The sequence below is a fragment of the Bombina bombina genome, chromosome 3 (assembly GCF_027579735.1).
Source record: "Bombina bombina isolate aBomBom1 chromosome 3, aBomBom1.pri, whole genome shotgun sequence".
NCBI classification, from domain to species: domain Eukaryota; kingdom Metazoa; phylum Chordata; class Amphibia; order Anura; family Bombinatoridae; genus Bombina; species Bombina bombina.
Genome location: NC_069501.1, coordinates 668,978,775 through 668,991,872, shown reverse-complemented (window position 1 = coordinate 668,991,872; position 13,098 = coordinate 668,978,775). Strand labels below are relative to the sequence as shown.

General features: G+C 38.5%; 1 protein-coding gene across 2 annotated transcripts in view; it reads left to right on the top strand.

The window, feature by feature from the left end:
• LOC128653872 (N-acyl-aromatic-L-amino acid amidohydrolase (carboxylate-forming)) overlaps positions 1–13,098 on the top strand; it is a 126,409-nt gene that overhangs the window by 34,460 nt on the left and 78,851 nt on the right. For both annotated transcript variants that reach the window (XM_053707416.1, XM_053707415.1), the window contains exon 3: positions 6,698–6,939. In XM_053707416.1, coding sequence (XP_053563391.1) covers positions 6,707–6,939 — 233 coding nt within the window. In that variant the 5' untranslated portion in view covers positions 6,698–6,706. The remainder of the gene's footprint in view (positions 1–6,697; positions 6,940–13,098) is intronic.

Sequence of the window (13,098 nt, the reverse complement as noted above, 5' to 3'; positions counted from 1 at the left end):
GCTTCCTCAAATTTCTCCTGAATCTACTACCCTCTAACTTTAGATTGTGACCCCTTGTTTTGGCATTTATTTTTTTGTGAAAAATGCTTTCAGCTTCTATTTTATTAAGTCCCTTCATATATTTGAAGGTTTCTATCATGTCACCTCTTTCCCTTCTATCCTCTAAACTATACATATTTAGATCATAGAGTCTTTCTTTGTATGTTTTATATTTTAGACCATGTACCATTTTAGTAGCCCTCCTTTGGACAGCTTCTAGTTTATTTATATCTGTCTTAAGATATGGTCTCCAGAACTGTCTTAAGATATGGTCTCCAGAACTGTACACAGTATTCCATATTTGGTCTAACTAATGATCTAGGTGTGCTAGTTCATAAGTGTAGAGAGCGTTATAACAACTGAGTTATTATATATATATTATATATGGATATTAACAATATAGAACAGCGACTGGTATATAATTGGAACATAATTGGAACGTTTTAATCCTGCTTACACTGCTGTCTCTCCTCTCTCACCAGGTATGTGCATAAGGACTCCATTTTAAAGGGACAGTCTACCATAGAATTGTTATTGTTTTAAAAGATAGATAATCCCTTTATTACCCATTCCCCAGGTTTGCATAACCAATATGATTATATTAATATACTTTTTACCTCTGATTACCTTCTATCTAGGAACCTTCTTCCAGCCCCCTGATCACATGACTGTGACTGTTTATTATCTATTGTCTTGCAGTTAGCATTGTGTTGTGCCTGAACACAGTGTTATATATATGGCCCATGTGTACTTTCTGTCTCTTTGTGTTGAAAAGAGATTTAAAAAGCAGGTGATAAGAGGCAGCCCTCAAAGGCTTAGAAATTAGCATATGAGCCTACCTATGTTTAGTTTAAACTAAGAATACCAAGAGAAAAAAGCAAATTTGATGATAAAAGTAAATTGGAAAGTTGATTCAAATTAAAAGTCCTATCTGAATAATGAAAGTTTAATTTATACTAGACTGTCCCTTTAACCCTGCAACAAATATTATAATTGCTTATTCCCCCTACAAATCCTTATCTATATCTGGTATGTGCATAAGGATTCAATTTTAACCCTGCAACACATATTATAACTGCTTATCCCCCCTACAAATCTTTATCTATCTCTGGTATGTGCATAAGGACTCCATTTTAACCCTGCAACACATATTATAACTGCTTATTCCCCCTACAAAACTTTATCTATCTCTGGTATGTGCATAAGGACTCCATTTTAATCCTGCAACACATATTATAACTGCTTATCTCTGGTATGTCTGTATTACCTTAAAAAAAAAAAAGAAAAGAAAAAAAGCTTTCTTTTCTGTGTCTTCCAGTTTGATAAGAAAGGTGCCATCTGCAATGTTTGCTTAGGCCTTGTTTGATCCTGCTCTAATTTATGACCTTTGGTAATTAGAATCATGTGACTGTTATTACCTATTTAGCTTGTTAGATCAGTGCAGCACTGCATGTGTGTAGTTCCCTAAGTGTGCTAGTTCATAAGTGTAGAGAGAGTTATAACAACAGAGTTAGACAAAGGAGTGGACAACAGAAATAAGTACTTTTCAAATTCCAACAATTAAATGCAAACATGCTACACTTTCTAATGTCTGCATTAACCTTTTCCTCCCTTCTCCTTAAAGTCACAGCTCTTCCATTCACAAACAGCACTCGGAAAATTCATATTTCTCCTTCTCTTCTACCTTCCCCCTCTGCAACACACATGAACTTTATTCCTATCTCACATCCCTCTGCCAGCCATGCTTCACTGATCCTAAACTTAAAGGGACAGTTCACCCAAAAACTTTCTCCCCTTTAAATTATTCCCAATGATCCTTTTTACCTGCTAGAGTGTATTAAATTGGTTGCAAGTAGCTCCTTTACTCATATTTCAGCATTTGAAATAGCTGATTTAGCTTGTGGTTTCCCAACCTATACTGAAAGTTTTGATACTGGCGTATACGCTATTGAGAAGCCTAAGTAAACACAGCCAGCAGAAGAGATTACACCCTCAGTGGGGGGCATGATAGTTTAGTAATACAATGATAACTTTCTATTGTTCTCTCTATGTATTGAGCTTTGGTGTTCCAGACAAATATAAGATAAGGAAGCAAGTCTGTGTACAAAAAAGTGATAACATAATGAGATCTGATATTACCTGAAGCTCAACCCATTGTAATAGGCTGTGGTTTCAAAGCACAAAACCAGCTACTTCAGATACACAAATAAACCCGAAAATGCAATTTCTCAAATATTTTATACTCTGCAGTTGGTATAACAAGTCATTTAAAATACATTTATGGAAAAACAATTTTACAGTGTACTGTCCCTTTAAACACTCACATAAGACACATTCTCATCTCCTTTCACTCACCATCTTTCTTCTTCTTGTAGCTGGGGATGTCTCGCCTAACCCAGGTCCACCCTCTGCTTCCCACAGATCACTACCCCAAATGACACCTCATACACCTTGCCCACGTAACCCTCTAAACCTCATTAACTGCACCTCTATTACTACACCCCAATTCACGTGTGCCCTTTGGAATGCACGTTCAGTATGCAATAAGCTTACATCTATTCACAACCTTTTTATTTCACATTCACTTAAGCTGTTAGTCCTCCCTGAAATTTGGCTTTCCTCCTCTAACACAACTGCTGTAGCCTCTCTTTCCTATGGTGGCCTACACTTCAGTCACACTCCCAGGTCTGGAGACAAACAAGGATGAGGAGTAGGAATTCTCCTGTCTCCACACAGTACCTTTCACTGCATTCCTTCATCCCCCTCTTTTTCCTTCTCATCTTTTGAAGTTCACACTATCCGCCTCTTCTCCCCTATAGCTCTTCATGTTGCAGTTATCTATCAGCCCCCTGGCCCAGCTTCACAATTTCTGGACCACTTTGAAGCCTGGCTTCCACATTTTCTCTCTTCTAATGTCCCTTCTCTCATATTAGGGGACTTCAACATACCCCTTGATAAGCCTAACACGCCTGCTGCCTCTAAACTTCTATCCCTTACCACCTCTTTAGGCCTGTCCCAGTGGACAACATCTCCAACACACTGTGAAGGCAACTCCATATACCTGGTCTTCACAAATCTCTGTGCTGTTTCCAACTCCATTAACTTTCCCTTTCCTCTCTCTGACCACCATCTATTAACTTTCTCTCTTACTCTACCTGCTACATCTTTGCAAGCCTCCAAAAAACTGCTACCTTACAGGAATTAAAATGACTTGGATCTCACAGAATTTTCCACTCAACTGAGTCCTCTGCTCTCTGACATTTCATCCCTCTCTTGTCCAAACCTTGTGACTCTACAGTATAATTCGGCACTAAAATCAACACTTGAGAAAACTGCACCCACCACTCTTCTACATACATCAATCACTCGACGGCAACCGTGGCACACTAAACAGACCAGATATCTTCAGCGATGTTCACGGGCTGCTGAACGGCAGTGGAGGAAATCATGCACCTGTGCTGATTTCCAACATTATAGATTCACCCTTAAGTCCTACAACTCTGTGCTCAGCCTGGCCAAACAAGTCTATTTCTCCTCCCTTGTGTCATCTCACGCATCCAACCCCAGAAAACTGTTCTCAACCTTTAACTCCCTTCTATGTCCGCCTGCCCCCCCCCCCCGCTCACTACCAACCTCACTGCTCAAATTATTGCTGATCACTTCAAAAATATCTGCACCTCGCACCCCGCAAACCCAGCGATCCTACCCACCCCTTCTATTAACAAAAACTATGCTACTTCCCTCCTGTAACAGAGGAAGAAGTCTCTGCACTCCTATCCTTGGCTCATCTCACAACCTGCCCACTTGACCCTACTATTCCTTCACAACTTATTCCCTCTCTCTCTGCTTCACTAACCCCTACCCTAACTCATCTCTTTAACCAATCTCTCACTGCTGGTACATTTCCTGACACATTCAAGCATGCGTCAATCATACCAATCCTAAAAAAGCCCTTGCTTGACCCCTCCACGCCTTCTAACTATCGACCGGTCTCCTAACTTCCCTTTACTTCAAAATTATTTGAATGACTGGTCTATAACCGGCTAACTCAATTTCTCACAACTAACTCCTTACTTGATCCACTACAATCTGGTTTCTACCCCAAACACTCAACAGAAACCACTCTTGCTAAAGTAACAAATGACCTGTTATCAGCTAAAGCAATAGGCCATTGCTCCTTACTAATACTTCTTGACCTGTCCACAGCTTTTGACACAGTTGACCATCCTCTCCTCCTAAAAATACTACATTCATTTGGCATCCGAGACACAGCCCTCTCCTGGTTTGCATCATATCTTTCAACCGCTCGTTTTCAGTTTCATTTAACAACATATCTTGTGATCCTATGCCTCTCTCAGTTGGAGTACCGCAAGGCTCTGTCTTGGGCCCCTTGCTTTTCTCTCTTTATACATCCTGCCTTGGAAAACGTATAGCCTCCTTTGGATTCCAGTACCACCTATATGCTGATTATACCCAAATCTATCTTTCCTCTCCTGATATCTCTCCCTCTTTACTCAACCAGATTTCTGACTGCCTCTCTGCAATTTTCTCTTGGATGTCTTCACACTACCTCCAACTCAATCTGTCCAAAACTGAGCTGCTTCTTATCCCCCCCTCTTCGAGACATCCAACACCTGACATTTCTCTGATGGTTGGAGACTCTATTCTCAACACCTCACCCCAGGTCCGCTACCTTGGGGTCACACTAGACTCAGAACTCACATTCAACCCACATATACAAGCGCTTACCAAATCCTGCCGTTCACACCTACGCAACATTTCCAGAATTCGTCCCTTCCTTACTCAAAAAACGACAAAAATACTTATTCATTCCCTCATTTTGTCACGCATTGATTATTGCAATCTACATCAGCTGCTCCACTCTGCCAGTCTCTACACTGGCTCCCCATACACTCAAGAATACAATTTAAAGTATTAGCCCTAACCTACAAAGCACTCAACAGTCTAACTCCCAACTATATTTCCTCTCTCATCGTGAAATATTCCCCATCCCGTCCTCTTCGATCAACCTCTGACCTAAGTCTCTACACTCTTGTTATCTCTACGTCCCACTCCCGCCTCCAAGACTTTGCACGTGCTGCTCCTGTCCTCTGGAACTCTCTACCCCGCTCCATTAGACTGTCTCCAACCTTGTATAGCTTCAGACGATCCTTGAAAACCCACCTATTCAGAGAGGCTTACCATCTCTCCTCCATTCCTCATCCGAACCAAACTAATACATGTACATGAACTGCCTGACTCACTGCTGCAAATACAACCGATGAGACAAGCTACCCCAACCTTATGTCTCTGCACCCTAAACCTATAGACTGTGAGCTCTCCGGAGCAGGGCCCTCTACCTCCTGTACTAGATTTGTTTTGTTATGTTTTGTATTTTATCACAAATCTTTGTCATTGTATACCCCTATCACTGTACCCATTGCTACGGAATTTGGCGGCGCTATACAAATAAATGATAATAATAAAATAATAATAATATTTGAGTATGATTTGTGCACAGCCATAAATGTCCTGTTAGTTTCAATTTCTCTTTGATAGGTGTTTGTTTTTATGATTCAGATAGAGCCTGCAATTTTAAGACACTTTCCAATTTACTTCCATTATCAAATTTTGCACAGTCTTTTTATAGTCACACTTTCTGGGGAACAAGATCTTACTGAGCATGTGCACAAGCTCACAGGGTATACGTAAACTAGTCTGTGATTAGCTGATGTCTGTCACATGATACAAGGGGCTGGAAAATGTGAGAAAAATAAAATGTGTCAGAATTTTTTTTTACTGCTTATTTTAAATTCAGAGTAAGTATTATTGCATTTTTATTATGTACTTGTTAATTATATAATTCTACTGCATTGAGTGGTCCTTTAACATCGGAATGAAGTTCTGATGTAATCACTTTCTGAAAAAATTAAATCATGCAATCGTCAATGCAATCACATGATTTCAATGCAGGGAAACCGAAGTTATAACAGGGCAGGATTCATTACTTTATGGAGACTAAAACTTGATACCTTTTTCTTAAAGGGACACTGAACCCAAATTTTTTTTTCGTGATTCAGATAGAGCATGCAATTTTAAACAACTTTCTAATTTACTCCTATGATCAAATTTTCTTCATTCTCTAGGTATCTTTATTTGAAAAGCAAGAATGTAAGTTTAGATGCCAGCCCATTTTTGGTGAACATCCTGGGTTGTTCTTGCTGATTGGTGGATAAATTCACCCACCAATAAACAAGTGCTGTCCAGAGTCCTGAACCAAAAATTGGCTGGCTCCTTAGCTTAGATTCTTTTTCAAATAAAGATAACAAGAGAACGAAGAAAAAATTGCATGCTCTATCTGCAAGCATCACGAAAGAAAAAAATTGGGGTCAGTGTCCAATTTAAAAAGTGCATATGCATATAATTCTCAGGTTAATGTTTACTGTGACTACATAATTATCTCTTTTTCAATGCAATCATATTTTAATACATTTGACTATTGTTCTTTCATATGTATGATATAAATTTTTAAGGTTAACGTCTCTTTGTCTACAATGTAGGGTAAAAAGTGCATAAGTATTGGTGAAGCAGGATACTTTCAGTACCTGTCTTATTATTATACTGATAAAATAATATTTTGTTTTGTATTACATTTCAGTGCAAAAATATGAGCACATCCACAATCGGTGTGCCACTTACTAGGGTGGTGGTTATGGGAGGGACCCATGGCAATGAGATGTCTGGAGTCTGCTTGGTGAAAAAATGGATCAAAGATTCCTCTGAACTATGTAGAGAAACATTTAAGGCGGAGCCCTTTCTAGCCAACCCACGTGCTGTAGAAAGATGTGTTCGTTTTATAGATCAAGACCTCAATCGCTCCTTCTCTATGGAAAAGCTAAGGTAAGTGCAAAATGGCCTTTGTTAAAGGGACACAAATCCAAATGGTTTATTTCATTATTCAGCTAGAGCATGCAATTTTAAGCAACTTTCTAATTTATTCCTATTATACATTTTTCTTCGTTCTATTGTTATCTTTATTTGAAAAAGCAGAAATGTAAGCCCCAGAGCCGGCCAAATTTTTGTTCAGCACTTGGGTAGCGCTTGCTGATTGGTGGCTACATTTAGTTTTGGTTCTGAACCAAAAATGGGCCGGCTATTAAGCTTACATGCCTGTTTTTTCAAATAAAGATAGCAAGAGAACAAATACATTTTTTTTTATAATAGGAGTAAATTAGAAAGTTGCTTAAAATTGCAGGCTCTATCTGAATCAAGACATTTGGGTTTTGTGTCCCTTTAAGTTATCTATATGTGTTTACAAGGAGATAGCTACATCTCAGTATATGTTTCTCTTTTCTGATGGTTTAGCTCTCAAGATATTATATTGTGTTTTGAACTGTATTGCATCTTTGCAAAAATAACGAATCAAAATGGGCTGGCATGTATTTTTTTTATGAAGCAATCAATTGTTTGTGAACTTGAGTTATGTATAAAATTATTGGAGTAAAAAAAAAACATGAAAAGAGTGATATGATGTTATCCCTACATCTACATACAATCACTGTTTATTTTGTTTTAACATATATACAGTATAAGTGGTGACAGGGGAAAATAAGACATGGAGAGGGGGTAATGCACAATTTTGAGTTTACTCTGCATGGTAAGGACATCCTACCCAATGCAATATTTTCACACCAAATATATTTATGAACCCGACAATACACAAGATAAGATATGTGTATAATAAACAAGAATGACACCAACACTTACCCAACAAAGGGCTTGCTTCCAGTGAGCCGTAATAAGGTTTGCGTGAGCTCGCAAACCGATAAATATGCTGTCGGAAGCAATTTTGTTTATTGACTGCTTCCAATGGTGCGTTATAACTAAAAAAACTAAGAAAAGTTTGTACCCAGGACTGGGGAGACCGGCCGCACTACGAGGAGAAGGTAATACCGCTCTGCTGTTAAAGGGACATGAAACCCAAAGATTTTCTTTTATGATTCAGAAAGAGCATGTGATTTTAACCAACTTTCCAATATACTTCTATTATTTAATTTGCTTTATTCACTTGTTATCCTTTGCTGAAAGGTTTATCTAGGTAAGCTCAGGAGCAGCAAATAACCTAGGTTCTAGCTTCTGATTGGTGGCTGCATATATATACCGGTTGTCATTTGCTCACCCATGTGTTCAGTTAGAAACCAGTAGTGGATGCTGCTCCTTCAACAAATGATACCTAGAGAATAATTCCTCCTGTGTTGTGCATTTCCTGACTGTAAGAACAAACAGTCACCTCTTCAAGGAGCTGCAGATTAAAGTTTGTTATAAGGATCAGTACATTTTCTGACAGCAATAAGGAAGAAAGTATCCTATATATATGGACATTGGACTGAACTTAATCACATAATACTGTTCCAAGTAAGATTGCTTCAATCTGAAATTGTTATATTGTGTCTATTTTAAGTATTATATTGTGTTATTGGATCAGAGCTAGCATCTTGTATTTTGGTAGAGTGAAGCGCTTCTTTTCAATTTGTGGTTTTGTTCTACTATGCTTTGCCGCACTTAGACACTCCAGATGTGAAATATTTTCCAAGAAGCATGTTTGGAGATTCAGGAATTTTCCCGGATACCTATGGCAGCCTATCATAAGGGGCATACAAATGGTAGAAGCTTAGTGAAAGCAGACATGCCATCTTATAGGATGGGTACTCATTGTATGGTAAGCAATATGATGGCACATATCCTTGTTTGGATTTTGCACAATTCCACTGTTTCATTAAGGGAGGTAAAGGCATACAGGATGTCAATTCAAGATGAGGGAATACTTCATGTGCGATTTGTGATACATAGTGTATGAGCTTAAATTACCTTGTGGGCTCCAGTATGTAGGGGAAATAACCTGAAAAAGTAAGGATTGGACTGGACAACACAAATCTTCTACCAGAAACCCCAGCCAGTTTAGTTTTATGGTTATTAAAAAAGATTATAAAAAGTATACATTTTGATCGTCAATTTTTCTTGTTCTTCCTGATCTCTTCCCAGTAAGGCCTTTGACCTTTTGGTATTTCTGATCTTCCAGCCTCTTCCTGTATTTCCTTAAGGAACTCTGTTGGAATTTCCAGCTCTAACTGTAAGTTCGTTCTGATATCTTGTATATCCTCTCTCCTTTTATAAATTACTGTGGAGCCATTTGGGAATATTATTAGGCTAAATGGATAGCCCCATTTGTACCTTATACCTTTTTCTTGTAGGCATAAGGTGAGGAATCTTATGTCTCTCCTTTTTTTGATAGTCGCCTGACTTAAATTATAGAATATCTGGATATAATTCTGTAGATATTTGAACGTGCGCTCGGTTTTAGCTTTTCTCAGAATCTGTTCTTTTAACTCAAAGCTTGAGAATTACATCTCTGGTTCCTCCTTGGATCATGGGTGTAAGTATATTTATAAGATCTCAGTAGTGCTCTCCAAATAATATGTCAGTATATGGCAGGGTTATAACACTATGGGGCATATGTATCAAGCTCCGAATGGAGCTTGATGCCCCGTGTTTCTGGCAAGCCTGCAGGCTCGCCAGAAACAGCATTTATGAAGCAGTGGTCACAAAGACGTGTCCGCCTGTGTATTCAAATCATGTGGGGTTTGAGTAAATTCCTGACATCAGAATTGCAACCCTATTTTAATAATATCTGATAAAAATATGGCTTCATACATAAACACATTCCCCTGTCCTATTTACATACATACACACACACATATATATATATATATATATATATATATATATATATATATATATATATATATATATATATATATATATATGTTAGTACATATATAATATATATATATGTCATTCACCTGTACCCTGACATGGGGTATGCAGATCTGTGTATTCTGTCAATTTTAATATCTTATTTTAAGTTTTAAGTCTCCTACCAATGCCACAGTGGGAATTGTTGGGAAAACAAAAGGAAGAGAAGAAGAATGCAGGAAGAAAGAGAGGGCTAAAAAAACTTTGCACCAATTTAACATAAGGATTTTTTTTTTATTACAAGCCTATTCACTGTGGGCTTAATTACCATTTTTGTTTCTTATTTGTCATTATCCCATAATATGCAACGGCACCTTTTTTTTCTCTTCTTTCTTTGCCATCTCTCTCTCTTCTTGAAGTAAGAGGGAGGAAGGAAGGAAGAGTGAGGGAGAAGAAAAGGAAAGAAATGAGCACAACCTCACGACTTTAACAAGCTCACATAAGCCCTCTCACTGCGTGCCAAATTATCACTTTTTACTTACCCATTATTTTTTCCCCCCTCTTATCCTCCTACTTAATAGCACAATTTTATAGGCTCCACATATGCCTCTACAGTGTGTGGTTAACTACCAGATTCCCCCCCCGCTCAATAGCATGATTTTACAGGCTCGACATTAGCCCCTACACTGTGTGGTTAATTACCACCCTTTTTTTCTGTCACTTTGATTAGAATTTTATAACATGATTTCACACATTTTACCCAAGTCGCCCACTGACTGGGTGCTTAACTTTCACCTTGCATTTTTTTCCCTACCCTCCTTAAAAGGGAATGGAGCAATTTTTTTTCTCTCCTTATGTAAAGGAAATTAATCTGATAAGGAGGAAGATCTAATCATCTAGAACTCCTGTGTGTATGGGAGTTTGGTTACTAATGTATGTTATATGTTATAGGAATAATTTTAGAACTAGCTCTTTATTTAAATGTGGATGCTTTGTTCAGGGGTTCTGAGCCTAAATGAGTATTATTCAATGTATTTCTATAAATGCTAAGGGGCTTGGTACCCCTGAGAAAAGATCCATGGCTCTGAGGGAAATGGAAAAGTTGAAAGGGGACATTATATTAATACAGGACTCCTTGCCCAGTGTGCTTAGAGGAATGTGACTGCACCTCACTGACAAAGCCCATAGGAGATCGAAACGATCGTCTGGGGTTGTCATGTTCCTTATTCAGAGGAGATTTGCCTGGTATTTCGGGGCTGGACTGACCTTACTTGGTGGGATCAGACTGATATACTTCAGGAAAGTTTTCCACTGTGAAAAGCACACTGGTCTAAAAGAGGCTGCTCCTGGGTGGTAAATCGCCATAGAACTAGCTGATGAGCTGTTGTTCGTTCCTGGTAGAGTGCTTCTCTCTTCATATGCAAATTAATATGACCCTTTGGAAGTCTCCCTATGGGTGATGGGGGAAATCAGACGTGGACTCCTTATCCAGTGTGCTTAGAGGAATGTGGCTGCACCTCACTGACGAGGCCCATAGGAGGCCGAAATGATCGTCTGAGGTTGTCATGTTCCCTGTTCAGAGGAGAATTGCCTGGTATTTCGAGGCTGGACTGACTTTACTTGGCTGGATCAGACTGATATACTTCAGGAAAGCGTTCCTCTGTGAAAAGCACACTGGTCTAAAAGAGGCTGCTCCTGGGTGGTAAATCGCCATAGAACTAGCTGATGAGCTGTTGTTCATTCCTGGTAGAGTGCTTCTCTCTTCATATGCAAATTAATATGACCCTGGGGAAGTCTCCTTATGGGTGATGGGGCAAACCAGAAGTGGACTCATTGCCCAGTGTGCTTAAAAGAATGTAGCTGCACCTCACTGACAAGGCCCATAGAAGGTCGAAACGATCATCTGGGGTTGTCATGTTCCTCGTCCAGATGAGAATTGCCTGGTATTTCAGGGCTGGACTGACCTTACTTGGCGGGATCAGACTGATATACTTCAGGAAAGTTTTCCTCTGTGAAAAGAACACTGGTCTAAAAGAGGCTTCTCCTGGGTGGTAAATCGCCATAGAACTAGCTGATGAGCTGTTGTTTGTTCCTGGTGGAGCGCTTCTCTCTTCGTATGCAAATTCAGGAGACACGCTTCAAAAGGAATAATGAGCCTAAGCTTACTAATGAGAAGTATACATCGTGTTATATGGCATTGGATAGAGTCAGGAGGAATGGGGTATTTATCTTGTTCCACAAGAAATTAGCCTTTCAATTAACTGACCATTTAAAGGATAAGGAGGGGAGGTATTTATGGCTAAAGGGCCTTTTACAAGGGGTCCCTATTACAATTTTTAACATCTACGGACCAAACACCAAACAGAACCACTTCTTTATGAAAATAATTAACTCAATATTAGATTTCCAAAATGGGATCACTATATTAGGAGGAGATTTTAATGTTACGCTAGACCCCTGGTTAAATAGCTCCAAGAAGAAATCTTCTACAGCAAAACATATTATAAAACAAGTAAATAGTAGTTTAAAAGAGATAGCATTGTATGATATCTGGAGGATTTCATATCCAGAACAGAGAGATTATACACTTTTTTCAAATCCCACCTATCCTATTCTAAATTGGATTACTTATGTACAGATATAAAGGGCTTAGCACTAGTGCAGGAGGCTCAGATCCATCCTATCACTTGGTCGGACCATGCTCTGGTAAGATTAAAACTAAAATGGGGTGATCAAGAGAAGAGACAATTTACTTGGAGATTAGACGATAGTGTATTGAGTAACCAGGGACAGATTGATAAAATAGCGGAGAAAATCAAGGAGTTTTTTCTCCTAAATAATATAGAGGATATCTCGCCAGCACTACTTTGGGATACACATAAGTGCATATTGAGTGGTGAGCTAATAAAATTAAAGAGTATCCAGAATAGTGCAAAGTAGAATGTATTGGAGGAGATTATTAACAAAATTCAAACGTTAGAATCAGTACATAATCCCCGGATAATAACAAGATCTTAGAAGAGTTATCCAGAGAAAGGAGAAAATTACAAGACTACTGGTCTAATGTTAATAAAAGATAAGCATTATGGCTAAATCGAAAATACTATATAGAAGGTGATAAAAATGGTAGACTCCTAGCAAGGGCGATCAAGAAAAGAAATAAGCAATAGCATCTACAAACTTAAAAAAGATAATAATAGATATTGCAAGAACAATCAAAAAATACTAAATCAATTCATTATTTTTTTTATAAATGTCTATATAATTTAGAAACTCAACCCACAGAAGACTCTTTTCTAGTAAACT